Raw genomic sequence first — 17,477 nt, forward strand, 5'->3', positions numbered from 1 at the left:
TGACATGTCCCAACTACCATTTAGTTCAGAAAAAAAAACAATTGCAAATTATAATTTCACACAAACCTTTCACTTGCGATGAACAAACCCATGCGGTTAGTTATACCATATAATTTGGTAGTAGCATGTCCATTAATGTGATTTGATGGTATATTGGACAATGCAATTCTCAACCAGCCATTTGAAGTCACCTTGATGCCAGAAATACTTGGATCTCAAGTAAAGTCTGAGAGTTTTATAACCCATTATTCGCTTACAGTGAAATGCATCATAACTGAAACACAAATTCACCAGAAATGATCAGCACCCTCAAAGTTGGTAACATCCTGACACGATGCTCCTAAGAAGCTAGACAATATCATTTATTTCAGATCAATAGCCATTGGCATCAATTAGTCAAAATCCATTACCAATTTTGTGCCTTGTTGTGTCTTCTGATCATGATCGAACAGATCCCACCTGCTCGAGTTGTGAATTCATCAACCTGGCAGTTCAGTTATTTAGGGAAGCCCCTTCCACCCATTACTATGTGGCAAATGAAAACCAACAGAAAGCACAAACAACCTGAACACCAGATTGTCCTAGACTGACTCTGAACCAATCGGAAAGAAAAGCAGAAACTCAAATTGCAAAAATGGATGATAAAAAATGCAGAGCTTCTGATTCACAGCAATTTCCAACTTATTAATGTTTGATTTCACCAAAGTCAGGTGGTGCATGCTTCTGATCAGGAGTGTCGTCTGGGTCTCATGCATGACATGTCTTTCAAGAAAGCATTGAGGTAAAAAGAACGACACTAAAAAGGATTGCTGGAAAAAGAGAATTTCACTGAAATCAGCCAAAAAATTTACAAAATGAGAATTGAATGCTACTCCTGATAATATTACACTGCTCTTTTCTTGCCAGAGACTTTGATCCTCTTCCTCCTCCCATATACATAGATACAAAAATGGTGTCTGTTTTTTCTTTTCTTTTCTTTTTCTTTTGTATACGTTACATTGTCAATATATCACAACTCGGAGAAGGCCTGGTTGGGGCTGGGTATAGTGAAGGCCTTCTTCTATAAGGTACTGTTCAACTGCAACCGGCAACCTTGCTGGGGTCCGTGATCCCTTGGTATGGTGGCCTGTCCCAACACATATCATGACCTGAAGTTGTTGCCCAGCAGTCCTTGCAGCACTCCTCAGGATGCTCAGTTCTTGCTTTAAAATATGAATGGCTTCACTCACATGAAGGCCATGCAAGTCGATCATACAATCTTGAGCTTGGCCCTGGAGCTGAGGAGCAACTGGATTTCTACAATAACAAAGTGAAACAAGGAACAGAAGTCATCAGAATACATAAATATGTTCTACCTTGAGAAAAATGATGTTTCAACCAAGCACAGCATATAGACCTCACATCGATATGTAAGAATTCTTAATGGGATTCTCTTTTAATGAGGTTCAATACGATATATTCAGTAATTATAAGCTAACAATAATTAACACAAATACCCCATGCCTGTTGCAACTACAGTCAAACATAACTTTTAGTGGCACCTAGATCTCTCTCAAGCACAGCATATAAACCTTATGCAGGTGGACGAACTTGGAATAATGCATTAGAATTGATCCAAAACACAGCCAACCAATCAAATACCAAATGAATATTAATCATCACTTCCAGCTTTGCTTAGTTGATGCACACTGTACATTCTCATATATAAATCATGGCAAGCTTCTGTGACAGATTTGAGGCAAGAACTACCAAATCATAATGTCAAACCCTAATCCTCACATTAGAACTTCAACGATCTTTAGCTCAGTAATGTCATCATGGAAATCACTGCCAGTCAAGAGAGATGGTAGCTTACACGCTGGCCTACGTTTCTTCCTCCAATGCACCTCAGTTTTCAGTTAGTGAGACCTAATTTCCTGCCTCTGCTATAACACTACAATAGACCAACAGTCTCTTCCCAACCAGGGCCTCTGATATATCCCACAAAGGGCCAACAATATTTGTTGCATACAAACGCATAACCTCATCCAAAGAAACATAAGCCCCAGCTAGTTCACTTACCAAGAAAGTCCTTAGAAGTCCGCTATTACAATTAACCATGAGCCTTAAAAGGTCTGATCCAAAATTTCACAAACCAATAAAACAAATTTATTATCATGCATGTGTAAATTAGCCCAAGAAGACTAGTCCAAAAATTTGTCTCAGCTCTATAAACCAATGCTTCACACTCTTACAAGCCAAACAACATGAAGAAAAGAAGATGTACTATGAGATTAGAAGGCCTGAAATGTTAGATCGCTTATCACCGAGTTCTTCTTGCTACTATCACTTTTACATGAAAAACCAAACATAGATTCGAGTGCTCATGTAATTTGAAAGAACAAGAATCCATGACACATTGCTGGCATACAAAACAAATTAACAGCCAAGAAACAACGAACCTCTGTCGAAAGATCTTTTCCCTAGCTTTGGCATGAGCTGCTTTCATCTGCATGTTGTATAACTGCCCCTTTACACTTAGTTCCTTTGCCAGAGCCTTGTTACCAACCAGATAAGCCTGCCTTGCCTGTTAGGAATCAATTGCAATAGGTAATGCTTTTGAAACAGAATAAAGTAGATATGTATAATCAAATAAACTAGGATCTAAGCTTCAAAAATTAAAAAAAGGAGCCAGCCTAACAAAAATACAACAATCTTCATGACTAATCGACAAATTTAAAAAAATTCTGGCTGCCAGGTGGTCCAGACATGTAATTCCAACATAATTAATGATGAAGGAGACAATACAGGCAACTGCTATTATCCAAAAACTGTAACCAAAGTCTTTTTTTTAATGAAAAACTGCAACCAATGTCAATATTTTGAAACGTTGATAAAAGCTGACTCCAAAGTCTGATGACAATGATCCACAAAAACTCTGGTATGCTTCAGCAAATGAAAATCCGCCAAAGTTCAATTTGAGTGAATATGATAAACTAAAATTTACAGAAATAAAGCACATTGTTTTTTGACCCAAAAGAGATGACAAATCACCAAAAGCATTATGCAGGGCAAGTTATTAAAACTGTGGGTTTCCTCCATCATCACAACTTGTTACTTATCCTTGTACCATTCACTATGACATTTCTGATGCACTTGATGGCCAGAATAATTTAGAAGTCTGTACAAGGCCACTGAAACCACAATTAAACAAATTTATGTTAAACAGAAATACAGTTATTCATCTTTAAAATCAGCTAAGAGGTGATTTGACAGTTTATTTTGTAATAAAAGAAACATTTCTACCACCATATATGAACTATCATAAATAGAAGAATAGCTATGCACAAGCAAATATTTACGTTTTGATCCATAAGTATTTGTTACAGGCCCTTAAGGATCCTTCTTAGCCACTCATTCATAAATAATGTGACGTGCTCAGTCACTGATGCATCTTTGAATTCTTTTCGCATGCCTATGCAGTTCTTTCAAGACTTCCAGGCCCCTTTTAACCCAAAACCTTTATCATTTCCCTTAGTTTAGAAACAATGATGGATTATGGAAATCTGCTGAAATCTCATTCTTTTTGGTGAACATAACAAGTAAGGGAAATGCTGTCATGTATTAACAATGAGTATTGTCACTGACTATAGGAAATGTTACATTTATTCCCATTATGATTTAGCTGCTTTCAGAGAAGCAACATCATATTTTAACAATAAAAAAAGCTGAATCATTTCCTAGTAGCATAAGCATGAAAATTGTAATTTTACCAACATAACTACTAGAAGAAATGAAAAGGAAACCAGAGAGAATAAATTTAGGCAAAAGGAAGGCGGCATTATATCGATGCAACACTACCAATACACTCTATTATTGCTGAAGATATACACTTGACTATGCCAACAGATATATATGTATGAGCTGAACTTGGATGGTCAAGCAAACGAATTGCACCCATAAGAATTTACCTGTTCAAAGCATGCATTTCGAAGGCGTGCAAAATCACGAGCTTCTTCCCTTAATTCTGAATACATATTTGCTACCAGAGACAAAGATACATGTTATATGATAAGACAGATATTTGTTATATGATAAGAAAAAGAGAGCTAAATTCAAGGAAAAAGAAAACAAATATTAATGAATTAAAGATAAAACCACAAGAGTATTACCCACTGCTTCCCCAGTCTCAAGCCAAGCTGGAGCTGCCCGAGCTGCACCAGCATTATGCAACTTATCCCCAAAGGCTGATTTTCTGTTACCATTGTATTGGTTGGTTAAAAGTTGCGGACCTCTACTTGAGCCGACACTGCCATCTGCAGAACCACTTCTTTCATACTTCCAATGACCAGAATCCTGAGAAATGAATTTTCGAACAGCTGAAGCAAAATCCACAGTGCCGCAAGTTATACTGGAAGGAGATCTATATGAGTTTGGAGTTTGTTGAAGCCCTTCCTCGTTGTACTTTGACTCTGCCATGGGAAGTGCTGGAAAATCCAGCATGCTAAGGCTCGGAGCTGGTGAAGACTTTGAATTCAGGTTCTGACCAAAATTACAATCAACTTGCATCTGCAAGTACAAGTAGAAGAACATTACAAGAAACCCTTGTATAAAGTAAAAGCTGAATCATCGCACAACTATGATTCAGAAAGTGCAAACTTATACCTATCTGAAAGCTTGCACTGACAAAATTCCGAGTTTGAATAGAAATAATAATTCCCATGCTGATTTACTAGAACATGCAGTCTCCTAATATTGACACCTACAATGTGCTTTAAGAAAATAATAATCACATTAATTAATTCACTCCACTTGAATAGTCAAAATAACTAAGCAAGAACATCATGCATTTTTAATACATCTTCAGCAAACCCATTACAAGAATATATGTATATACACACATACAAATAAATGTATGTCTACATGTATGCATGCATATATGTGTATATATGTATATATGAGTATTGAATTTTGAAAATATCCTAGAAAGATACTGTATCCAGTTTTTACTCTCAAAATGCCATTTATTTCTTCAGGTTTCCAAGGACTTTATTTCTATTCCATATCTATCAGCCATCTTCCCACTGTTAAAAAATAACGAAAGAAAATATCTAGCAAATACGAAAATATAATCTAATCTCATTATTATCTTTTCCCATCAGTCTCTCCTCCATGCACAATAATCCTGCATCTCCTCCCTCCACTTCTTTCCATATCACAATCCCCACCCGTCCTCTTTTGGAAACCTTTTTCTAAAACTAAATTTTCTATTGCATTAACTTTATATGCCAAATATGAATCTAACAGTTGAAATATATATAGAAATTCCGGCCACTAGCTTGAGGTTGAGATGCTCATTAATAACAAACAGTATTTTAGTATCTTTCTGGCAAATAAATTTTAAAATATTTATCTTGATATCTGAAAATAAATATTAAAGTTTATTTTAGTTAAACAAACAATGATTAATTTATGTATTTTTGTGTTTATATCAATGCTATTAATATTTACAAGCAATGACCACATGAAATGCGCATGAGGTTAAGCATGGACAGTAGTAATAACCAACTTAAATTTTTTATGACTGACCATATTTCTGAATGTAACTTACTTCAGCTAAGAGAACATGAGGTAGATGGTAAGAGAATGTTGAACAGATGGCTTGGATAAGAAGGAAACAAAAAGTAAAAGAGAAAAAGAGAGAACCCCATGATGACTCTCTTTCTATGCCCCCCCCCCCCAACCACCACCACCAATACTTGAGATTAGGGTCGATGGAACCGTCCGGTTCGGACGGTTCCGGCCATTCCGAGCCATACCGGCAGTTCACCAATACAGTTCTGGCAACGAAAATAAAAACTGTTGCCAAAGGCGGAGAAGGAAAAGAAAAGAGAGGAAAAGAGAAAGCGATCGAGGGAGGGAGAGAGAGGCGAGGCACAGCACGGGCCCTTACCTACTCGTACCGTCAAAGAACCGGTACGGTGCCCAGTACCAGTTCTGCCAACCCTACTTGGAATGCTTCATCAACTATGTAGGCTTTTCTTTTTTGTCCACACTCTCTTTTAATTGCATTGGGACTCTACACGTGCTTTTCCAATACAAAAGTCCAATTACAAAGAGGGAGTCCAGCTCCAAAAGTCTCTCCATTAGATAAGAGAGACCTGTATTTCAAGCTTAATTGAATCGGATTCAAGTGAGCTAGGTCAATCTCATCAATTTGTATATATTTTGAGCTAAGATCTTGGGATCAAGCTTAGCTCGTTCTCTGATTGGCAAGCCCTTATGGAGCCAAATTCCGAGCCAAACACAAGCTGCTCACAAACAGCTCACTAGTTCAACAGCCCTATTGCTCAGTCCCCAACTATCATATAGGCATTACAATAAATATGTAACTTAGCTAAATGAAACCATCTTGAACTATCACTTTCCTCTATAATGTGTAGTAGAAAATATTGAGAGAGCCATCATCATCCAATGTTTGTATAAAGAATAAAAATCTCAATCTTAAGACAGACATCAATCATGTTCCTAAAGTGCATCAGATATCGTTCATGCTTTCAAGTTCATATCCAACAAATTACAAGCCTAATCCTATTAGAATTTGATATAATATCCTAACCATTAAACTCCTAAACATTACCCTCAACATATGAATCCTCCTAATATGTCAGTAAATCAAAGCATAATGATGCATGCCCAAGTCTAACACATATAAAGGCCAGCTGAAGTCTCCTCCTTAATTAGTCATATATTCACCATCTAAATGGTCTAATGAATACTTTGAATTTAAGCCCATCTTCTGATGGCTAGTTTACCGAAAATCCACTAGAAAAATAGCTAAAAGTTACGAAAGCCATGGGACAGAGACTACAAACCTCAACTTTTCCCTCTCCGCCAACCCATTCTACTCAAAATAAAAGAAGAAGATTCCACATAAATGTTATAATCACCATTTTCAAATAAATTTGATCACTCCCACTATAATTCCTTTCTTTTACTTTCCATGACAACCTACCTTATCAATTAATCCACTAAATATAAGTTTCCTCTGCCTGCAATCTACCAACTCAATTATTTTCTTCAAATTGCTTCTCAAATCCAACAAAAGCAAGAAATATAAGAATATCCAGAAGTCCTAAACTCTGCATAATTATCATCCGAATATATCATACTCAGAAAGAAGTCTTTTTGTCAAGAAAAAAGGTGCACAGAAATGACCTACATCCAATATAGATGGCCTTGTCTTAGCATTAAAAGATGCCATTTACATTTCCTTGAAAAAAGGTGCACAGATATGACCTGCATTGCTACAAATGTCACCTATTTCTTTCTAAGATTTCATATTTTCTAATTCTATGATAGTATGATCAGTGAAAAATTAATAATTGCAATACTCATATTTATTCATGGGAGTCAATGGCTGGAATTTATCTGCTTTGCTACATTTATAATTTCCATGTACATATACTAGTTTAAGTAATGAAGCCTAGATACAAGTAACCCTGCAGTCATTATTGTCATCAAACAATATTATGGATGTACCAAGCATATTTGTATCCATTGCTATCTTTTAGGATGGACATCAATACTCCTATTCATATCGAGTTGTAATGTTTATGAGAAGTGCATTAATGATTATAATTCAGAACATGTAGCTAATTCAACTATCCAAGACACCCTTTCAGGGCCTTGAATAAATTATGTTCACATCTTAGTTGCATCTTCAGTTATGACTATTTCTTAAATGTGGTTAATCTTACTTTTTAACAGTATACCCTTTCTTCAGAATCTCAAATCAAGCAGACTCAACATTCAACATACCTGCCAAAAATTGTCAATCAGCTTTTCAGAATATGTAATTTTAGTAAGCTAGCAAGCAGAATCTCTTAATTGCATGCCTAAGGTTTTTAGCAACAGCAAACATCAGTAGTTCAAAATTTAATGCAAGTCAGACTAATAAATGGCTTTCTTTAGATACAATAGTCCTCATGTACCGTACATCATTAGGATCCTTCTATTGACCTGTAATATAGCAGTACAAATAAATTAAACATACCTCAAGTTGAGTGAGTATCTCAATGGTCGAGTTCAGATCACAACCATTTGCATAGTACACATCTGCAAGGCTCTCAGCAGCAAAACCAGGAAATTGTGAAGCCAAAAAACCCAAAGGGTCCATGGTACCATCCTCTAAAACTGCATCCTCAGATGAGTTTGTCAGAAAGCCAGTACTGTAGTCCCCATTGTAGTGATGCCCATGCCTTCCACTGGTAAAATGTTGATCACCATTTATAAATGATTCGTTCCAGTTCTTGGTATCTAATGCCATGAAAGAAGCTAATGGTTGAGTTTCAGCATAGCTAGAGCCAGAAGATCCCGTCTTTTCACTCGAGTTGATATTATCAATAGCAAAGGAAGATACATCATGTTGTGTACCCAATAACCAGCTAGATGTTGATGCAGAGAATTGTGATGATTCAATACCATCATGTATGGACAAACCAGCAAGTGACAGCTGTCCAGGTGACTGCAACTCATCTTCTCCCATGACCTTAAAGTCAGGAGTAATATCATCAGGAAGCTGGTGACACCAAAACTGATGTGCCTCATCATCTGAATTATTAGAAACATTGGACTCCGAACGATTTAGGACTTCTTTTCCAGAAGGCCCAGGAACATCAACCTTGGTTGCATCTGCACTTTTGCTAATCCCAAATTTAGATCTAAGTGCCGAAGGAACAAATTCTGCTGCATTGGGATTTAATGCCGTCATCTTGTTTGGAATATTCGATCTTGCATCCTTGTTATTTGAAAAAACTTTTATGGGCAAACTCATCTTTATTTTAAGGTATAAATATATGATTTTACATACAAAACGTCCAAAGAAAATTTCCACCTGGGATTTATCCTAAACCTGCACATTGAATTTGACAGTCAGCATGCTTCTCATGTTAGAATCGACTACTACATTTGTTATGCCATCAAGGTATAAGATTCATAACAAACCCAATAGCTAAAAAAGAGTATATAATATTGTCCCAGAACTTTTTTGGAGATAAACTACTGCATCTTTTGATTTGCCATGCAGATTCATATCTTCTTAAATATTACATTTTTAATGGTGAGATTAAATATCCTGGGGTCCAGTACATAATAAGAGAATAAAGTGCAGAAGGAAAGGTTGTCCAAAGAATGAACATAGATGGCAAATATAAGACCCAAGTTCTTAGCATGTGTTATAACTTCTCATGATCATTGGCTAATACAAATTCAAGCTTAAAGCAAAGGAAAAATAAATAATTCCAATGAAAAAAGCAGTTTTTTTTTTCTTTCTTCTTTCGATAAAGCTCCAAAGATCCAACAATAAACATCAACTAATGAGGACTGACATCACCAAACCAACTTGACAAGGTATCCTGGACAGTGTCACCAATGCCAGGTCATTCCCAGGATAAGCATGCACTCCCAAAATGTTACTCTTCTCCAGGTGGATGGTCATCTTGCTCACAACGAAGAAGAATATTTCTGTTTGAAGGTGGGCGTTCCACAGTTCAATTGTTGCTCCTATTAGAGGGCAGTTGATGGATGAAAGAATGCCTTTCTTCAATTTCACTAACATTAGCAGCCCAACCTGCTCCATCAGTTGGAAGTAAGGAGAACGGGAGGGCAGTTGATGAATGAAAGAATGCCTTTCCGGGATTTCACTAACATTAGCAGCCCAACCTGATCCATCAGTTGGATGTAAGGAGAATGGGAGGCTAAGGAAATCCCTTACCTAGTTAGGGAGACTGAAGTGATTGATGCCAGGTATTTTCAACATCTCCAGCAAGAAACAAAAAATTGAAAAAAAAAACACCTGGAGTAGCCCATATGCAACATGGACCGTGTGGTCCCATGGAGAAACCAACTGAGATGAGGGGCCACGGCGGAAGACAGCTTCATACTAGCATCCTTCCCAGGTTTGACCTTTCAAGGGGAAACCTAGCAGGAGCTCAAAGTTGCCTAGGCAAGGACGAAACATCATAAAAAAGAATGCACTCCAAAAGAAAGAAGCATCCCGAAAGGAGGCAATCACATGTAGTGATGATTGAAGACAGCAACCTATACCATATTTATAAGTCTACGGGCGATGAGTCCCATTTAAATTAAGAAAGGATGAGGTCAATCCCAACTGAATTCAAACATCTGAGCACATGGATGGCAATTTTGTGTCATCTAAAACTTTGAACAACAACCTTTTATTGTCAGATAACTGAAAATATAACCACCTCTAGGATACTTCAATGGCAATATTCTGCCTTTCAACATCAATGATAGCAATTCACTGTCCAGAGTAGACAAAAAAGGGGAAAAAGGGTAAAAAATAACTTTCAACAAACCTCTCTGGAAGTGGCATGGGAACAAGAGTTTCCTCTAAAAAAAAGGATAGGGCTCGCTAGGTTTCCAAAGTTAATGCCATCTTCAAAACAATAATTTTCAACAGATTCCTAAATTTTGCGAACTTTAAAGTTCCTTTCTCTTTTAGGTCCATGCATCATTCCTTTTGATTTTCAACATAGCTAAATAGGAGAAATGACCAAGGAATAGACACTCACTACCATTGGGAATCCTCTTCGAAGAACCTTCTTAGCTATCTTTTGCAAGGCAACTGTACTCCACTTCCCTTCTTTTGGATTAGGTCTTGAACTAGTGGCTGGTGAATCTCATTGATAGCCAACATACTATGCAACTAGGATCCCTATTGCAGAGGCAGATGGTCCCTGATAGATGAAGTTCCTGAACCCAATCCTATTCGGCTTTGAACTAATTTTTGACAGGTTGACCTGTCCAAATAGTTGATGTGCCACACAGCCAAGGCCCTATTAAAAGGGAAGACGATGCCTAGCCCATGACATGACCCAAATATTCTTTACCTCCAAATAAATTAACCTCACATAACCCCTACAAACAAGGTTTTGAACTTAGTTTTGAGTTGGCTCCTGTGTGCCTAATAGACAAAGTTCCCTGAACCCGGTCCTATTCAGCTTTGAACTAATTTTTGACAAGTTGATGTATCATACAGCCAAGGCTCTTTCAGAGAATGTCGAGAGATAAAGGAGTAATTATGGTTTAGCCACAGTTTAATGGTATTGGATTATGGTTATCTGTTACTCTTTTTTGTACAAGTAAAAACACATGAATAGCAAAATAATTCCAAGCACCCTCTTCTCCATTTTATCTATAAGAATTTAAACATGATAGATAAATATTAGGTTTCTCAGGTTTCTTAACAAACACTATCTTCAAGCAGGAAAGAAATAACTACTATAGATGTATCCCAAAATGATTAAGCTAAGACTATCAAACTAATCAATTAAAAATAGGCAATCTCATTTAGGACCAATTAGGTGGCCTTTTAAATTGTGAGGGTTATTTAGCATTTTATGAAATCACATACTCTCAAAACTGACCTGTGCCCATAGACTGATTAGAATTTGGAATACTAAGTAACATGTCCCAAAATGATTGAGCTAAGACCATCGACTTATGAATCAAAAATAGGCAATCACGTTCAAAACTAATAAGGTGGTCTACTAATCATGAAGGTTATCAGCATTTTACTTCTAATTGTGAAGGAAGGTTATTATGCATTTGATGAAGTCACATGTCTCATATAGTCACATTGATTTGAATAAAACTCATTGACTGGTCTTCTCCTCCTCAAATGGTCGAGTTTTTCTAAGAAAAGGACTCTATCTATCTCAGACACTGGAAATCTGGCATACACTACGTAGCAGATTTGGATACAGATATTTCTACATTAATGATGTACATTTGGTCATCTGATCTTCTGACATTTTCTTGATATGTGAAGACCAACTCAAAAAAAAAAAATCCGAGCTGAAAGTTGTCCAAAATTTTCAGCCCTCTAGGGAAGCCAGAAATCTTCATACTAAAGATGCACGGGCAGTCCTCTTATCACTAATATCCACATACAAGAAAATAAAATACATATTATTCACACAAGAAGACAGTATATGAGTAGGAAAACATGCAAACGCATCACATCCTCCATTGATTCAAGCTTCTAAACTACAACAAAATAGCATCATCTATCACCAATTTGTATGCCTGAAAGAAGTAGCACCCAGTTAGCAACTTTTATGATACTTGAACATCATCAAATAGTAAAAGCAACCAGTCACAGATGTCATTTCCACAGGACAAAAATAGATGTACATGCGTTGATAACACCTCATTACTCCATATGATTTCTGGACCGGAGACAGTTGGTCTTTCTGTTAATGATCTAAACTCAACACTGTTTGCCCTTACAGATAACACAGCTAGTTACTGCTATTCCATTATATTCACTTTGGCTGCGTGATCCTTTCCTCACTGCTTCCCTTGACCAACAAACATAACACTCCCCCATCAGTACTTCCACTTTACAGATTTTCCAGCACTCCAGAACGGTCTCACATCACTATCCTCGATACCAATTTTTCTATAAAGTCCAAGGAGTAGTACTCTATAAATTTGTATTAAAAAAATATTTTTGAACTTACTTGTTCCGATTTCCTTCTATAGTTGGATCCTATAGTGCAGTTTAACTCATCATTCTAAAAGAACTCCCTGGTAAATTTGAGGAAACATGGTCATAAACGAGTTATAAAAACAGCCCGGAGAGATTCAAAACAAAGCAGAAACAAGTAAAAAACAAAAAAGCACAAAACTGCAGGACCTCTAAAGACAGAAAGCATAAAACCCTAGAATCAACAACTATATCCCACAATTATCATCCAAACTCCACAAATCTGACCACCTGGAGATACTCGCAAGTGAGCTAACAACCCAACACTTAAAATCCAGTACCACAAGCCCAAGATTACAGCATCAGCTACAGAAGCACGCACTATAACCCGCAAGAGTCGAAAAGAAAAGAAAAGAACCACAGCAAGAACAGAAGAAGAGAGATCTGAAACAAAAGGGAGAGAGAAATAGGGAGGAATTCCTCGTTACCTTTCCGTAGATCGATATGAGGGTACAAAGAAGGAGATCGACACATAGGTAAAACGAACGAGACGAAAAGGCTAGGGGTAAGGCCGCCGCCGATGCTGCTTCTCTTCTTCTACTGTTAGAGATTCGGATTTGAATATTCTGGACAGAAATTCCGGCGAGGGTTTTATAGGGAGCTCTGAAACCCTCGTTTTTTTTTTTCTTTTTTTCTTTTTTAACCTACTCCTCCGGTCGCGGCGACCGCGAAGCGTCGCAGCGGAATCCCCACCCGCACTCGCCTCTTCTCGATGGAAATCGCTTAAGGGTGAAGCTTTTATTTCTCCATTGAGAGATTTGCGTGACGGAAATGTCCTCATGCTTACGGAATTGACGGTTAGGTCCTCGACCCGAGTCTTTTTTTTCCCTTCTGCAAATTCAATTTTGCGTAAATATTTTTTTTAAATTTATATTTATTTTTATATTCTCATAAAATATTATTTTTATACAAATACCTATCATATAATACAACAATCCGCTAATAAAAATTATATTTATTTTAATTAAAAGTAAAATAAAATTTTAAAATTATTTTTTTGTCCCCTCGAAAATTTTTTATAAATATTTTTTTTACGCATCTATCTATTAAGAATATTTTAATCATTTTAATTTAAAACCGTTAAATAAAAAAGAATAAAATAGCAAAAGCAAGTGTGTCATGAGGGTATACATGCAAATATCAATTTTGAAAGAGTATTTATGCAAAATTCGATATTTAAAAGAATATTAATACAAAAATTTTATTTTTTTAATTTATTTTCGGTAGATGATGAAGATAGCCATAAATTGTTCTGTTTGTGCAATACATTAATCCAGATCAAAGATGGATATAATCTTCTATCTTAAATTCTACTAGACCTTTTATGTATAATGCACACGAAAAGTAGAAAAAAATTTAGAAGGATGTAGAAAATATTAAAAAATGCTGCGAAAAGCATAAAATATGGTTAAAACACGATGAGGATAAATATATATATATATATATATAGATACACATATATACATACATCAATCCATTTATACATACACGTATATAGATATATATATATATATGTATATAGTAGTGTGTGTGTATATATATATGTATGTATATGTATGTATATATAATTAGCTTGCCAAGACTTTTTCGTCATATAAAAGAAGATTTTGTTGTTTTATGCAAATAAATTAAGTAAAACACTACATTTATTTCCCTCTTATAATGTTTGTATATCAACGTAGGAGTGTCTGCATATTGATATAATAAGCAAATGCAATGGACATGATAGAACATATGGACTCAATCAAAACTTCCCTACTTTGACATGGCACTTTTTTGTTTTTCTTAGTAAAGATATTAATTATAACCTCAGAGGATGTATTTACTTAAATATGAGTATGTATGACATTATTGAAGATAAATAACGTCAGATTCAATATAGATTCTCTGAAAACAAGACTATTTAAGATGCAAGAGGGTTTCATGCAATGGGAGTCCAACATGTGAAGGCACTAGAGAGTCCAACAGACAAGCTTTTTTGGTTACTGAAGTGCAAAAAAAGATACAAATTCTACTTTGGTGCATATAATTTTGAAAAAATGGAGGCGCTAACATTATGCAGCAAACCACCAAAAACTAAAACCCCATCTTCCCTTTAACGCTTCATACTATAAAAAAAAGGACAATTGGGTGAGGACTAAAGCCACAAGAATTTAAAATACAAATAATTAATTTTTATTATTTTAGTATGGGTAATGAATACAAACCAGAACCCTTCATAATATGAAGAACCAGAGAGACATGCAATCAAGACCATTCCTTGAATATCCTCTTTTGAATAATTAATCACACATACCACTGATAACGAGATTCTATTAGCATAGTTGTAGTCATTTGGGAGTTTCTATTTTGTGTTGTAGCATAACCATTGAGTATAGCAGACTCCTGGCAACGTGTGTTTAGTTCCAAATCAATTATTCGCTGAGTAGATATTGGGTACTTATTAAAAAACCTAAATAATTTTTTTTCCGGCTAATCATTTTAAGTAAGATTCTGAATTGCTATAAATAGTAAAAGTGGACCTAGTGAACTAGGGTCTTCGTCAGGACTTATTAATCGCTCCCAAATAATATATTTCGGCTAGTTATTTTCGGTAAGATTTTGAGTTATTACAAAGTGCTTATAAAAAACTATTGAAATAATAAAAATCTAAAAAAATAAATAAAAACTCCATATTACATTTTTATACTTGTGTCATAAATTAAAAATAATTTATTTGGGAGTCCCACTATAAAAGCTTCTCCCCGTATGCATAACCATCATCATGCGTGAGAGGGTGGACAAGCGAGAAAGCAGGAAGGTATTTCCATTTTCTTTTTCCCTAAAGAAAAAAGAAGATGGGGTCAAGTCATGTAAGAGACGTTGAATTGATCTCAAGGTGGGTTTTTAAGCATAATTCGAAAATTTTGGGAAAAAACAGCTATTTGAGAGTAAAGTCTTAAAAGCCGGGTTACAATGGGCATCTTATCTACAAAAAAAAAGAGGTCCCTACAAAAGGCTTTCTGATTGAATATAAAAATAATATATGCAGTAAGAAGTAAAATAGCACCCTTAGGAAAAAAAGGTATGATTACCATATTCTAGTTTTACTTTTATTTTTTGATCTAGTCTGCTCAAGATACTTTTGCTCCAGAGAAGTGTACTTTGTTGGATTTTAATCCTCAAACTAAGCTAAGCCAATCGTAGCCGTCCATTTTATTAGTCTATATGATAAAGTTTGTGGGATAGAAAGTCTTGGAAATTTTAAATTATCTATTTTAAAAAGATTCAAATTTTTAAATGAAATTTTAATCCTTTCCTTTTTGAATAGATTCAAAGTTTGATTCTTAATAGTCCCATATTGGATGATTCAATGTAGCACTCTTACATTTATAAATATCATGTTCATTAGAGTAAATTTTCGAATGATTTGCAGATATTATCACAATAAGGCCCCATTGTGAGAGCCGCTGAAGCCTTTATGGACCTCTCGAGCGATTATCTAAATCAAGCCTATAAAATGACTTTAGATCTTGGGTCTCGGTGCATCACATCTAGACCTACATTAGACCTTGTGCTGTTACTTTGAGAGAGCTCCTTTAGCATTTTTCTCCTTTGAATTTTTCCTTCAATTTTCCACCAAATTTTCATTCTTTTCTCAACTTCACAGCTCTTTCTTTTAGAATCCTTTTGGGCAGCTGAAGAAGAGTTGATTGGGTTAAGCCTCCCAAGTGTTCATGCTCGTGATTGGATGATTCGTATTGAGTTAGGGTTCATTGTACCTTAAGAATAATCTCGCCACAGACCCATATAAGAGGATGAATTTCGTTCTTAAGGCAGTATTTTCACATGCATTGATCCGGACACATCTTCTTTCGTTTGATTTTAATAAATTATATGTTATATTTTTTGAAATTATTAATTTTTGCATATATTAGTAATTTTTGAAACCACACTTCCATGATAAAGGTGTAGTCTTGGAAGAGGACAAGCTTCTTTTAAGTAAAATCCTTCAACTGAAGGAACTCAATAGGACTTCTTCATGGGGTAGAATCCTTTCGAGTTCCCTTTACAAAGATGTGACTGGTCTCCAATTATATATACTCGAAGTATTAGCTTCCCATTAAGCTTGGTGTATAAGGGGTGTGGAAGACCTGAGTTCATAAATGAAGAGAAGCACAAGGAGAACAGCATCCTCAGCTTTCAATCTAGAAAACATAAAATATTTCTAGTCGTTGGTATTAGAGCAAGGATTAAGCTCTAATCACACATGATCATTAAGATTTAAGACTCTTCCTCCTTTTGTTCTCAGAAAGAATTGCATGGGTTCATCAAATAGTAAGATATTATTTTTCGTTAGTTTGATTTGTGCTGGTTTTGGGGTTGAGAAGAGAAAGGGAAAGGATTACTAGAGGATTAAAACTTTTGGGTCTATTTGCTATATTTGTCTTCCTCTATTTCATTAATCATATCAGCTGCATCTAGAGATTTTAATTATAACATACTTTTTCAAGGTTGTTTTGAGATTTTCTTCGCCTTCATGATCATGTCGTCTCAAGATAGATTGAAGTCCCAAGGATGGTCATATTTTGGAAGTGTCTTCTTGGATAATGAATGCAAAACTCAGTGTCATCCTAGTTTTCTTTTTCTTTAAAATATTTTCTTCCAAAATCTAGCTATCATGCTGCTCAATGTTAAACAACATTTTACCTACCAGAAAAAGACAACATTTTTTAAGAACTTAAAATTTTGAGTACTGTTATTTCATATATAAGCAAAATGCCTGTCAATATGTTCATTGTTATCTGATATTAAAAAAAAGGCAATAATTTAGAGATATTATTTTTATTATTGCCTTGTGTCTTTAAAACTAATCCCATGGAGCTAAAACTGTTTTTCCTTTCTTGTAGAGTTTAGCCCCAGGGTGGTGGATAAAGGAACTGAC

The 17,477-nt window shown here is 35.6% G+C and overlaps 1 protein-coding gene across 2 annotated transcripts; it reads right to left on the bottom strand.

The window, feature by feature from the left end:
- Positions 1–806: 806 nt before the first annotated feature.
- LOC103709339 (polyadenylate-binding protein-interacting protein 7-like) lies at positions 807–13,267 on the bottom strand. Of its 2 annotated transcripts, XM_088721354.1 has the most exons (7): positions 12,982–13,264; positions 12,528–12,594; positions 8,036–8,893; positions 4,152–4,548; positions 3,951–4,021; positions 2,442–2,566; positions 807–1,296 (listed from the first exon to the last, which is right to left on the bottom strand). In XM_088721354.1, the coding sequence occupies exons 3-7, from the start codon at positions 8,813–8,815 to the stop codon at positions 1,002–1,004; spliced, it is 1,668 nt and encodes a 555-aa protein (XP_088577480.1). In that variant the 5' UTR covers positions 8,816–8,893; positions 12,528–12,594; positions 12,982–13,264; the 3' UTR covers positions 807–1,001. The 2 variants fall into 2 exon arrangements, with proteins under 2 accessions (XP_088577480.1, XP_008792861.3); XM_008794639.4 differs by lacking the exon at positions 12,528–12,594 and having other exon boundaries at positions 12,982–13,267.
- Positions 13,268–17,477: the final 4,210 nt, after the last annotated feature.

The sequence above is a fragment of the Phoenix dactylifera genome, chromosome 5 (genome assembly GCF_051530095.1).
Source record: "Phoenix dactylifera cultivar Ajwa chromosome 5, Ajwa_hap1_PhDact_Kaust_v1.1, whole genome shotgun sequence".
NCBI classification, from domain to species: Eukaryota; Viridiplantae; Streptophyta; class Magnoliopsida; order Arecales; family Arecaceae; genus Phoenix; species Phoenix dactylifera.

Bases quoted from the DNA above. Each gene is read 5' to 3' on its own strand.
- LOC103709339 (XM_008794639.4), bottom strand. From the start codon at position 8,815: ATGAGTTTGCCCATAAAAGTTTTTTCAAATAACAAGGATGCAAGATCG. The intron at 4,022-4,151 runs GTAATACTCTTG...TGTCTCTGGTAG, and splicing joins TGAGACTGGGGAAGCAGTGG to CAAATATGTATTCAGAATTA. The intron at 2,567-3,950 runs GTAAATTCTTAT...GATTCCTAACAG, and splicing joins GAAATGCATGCTTTGAACAG to GCAAGGCAGGCTTATCTGGT.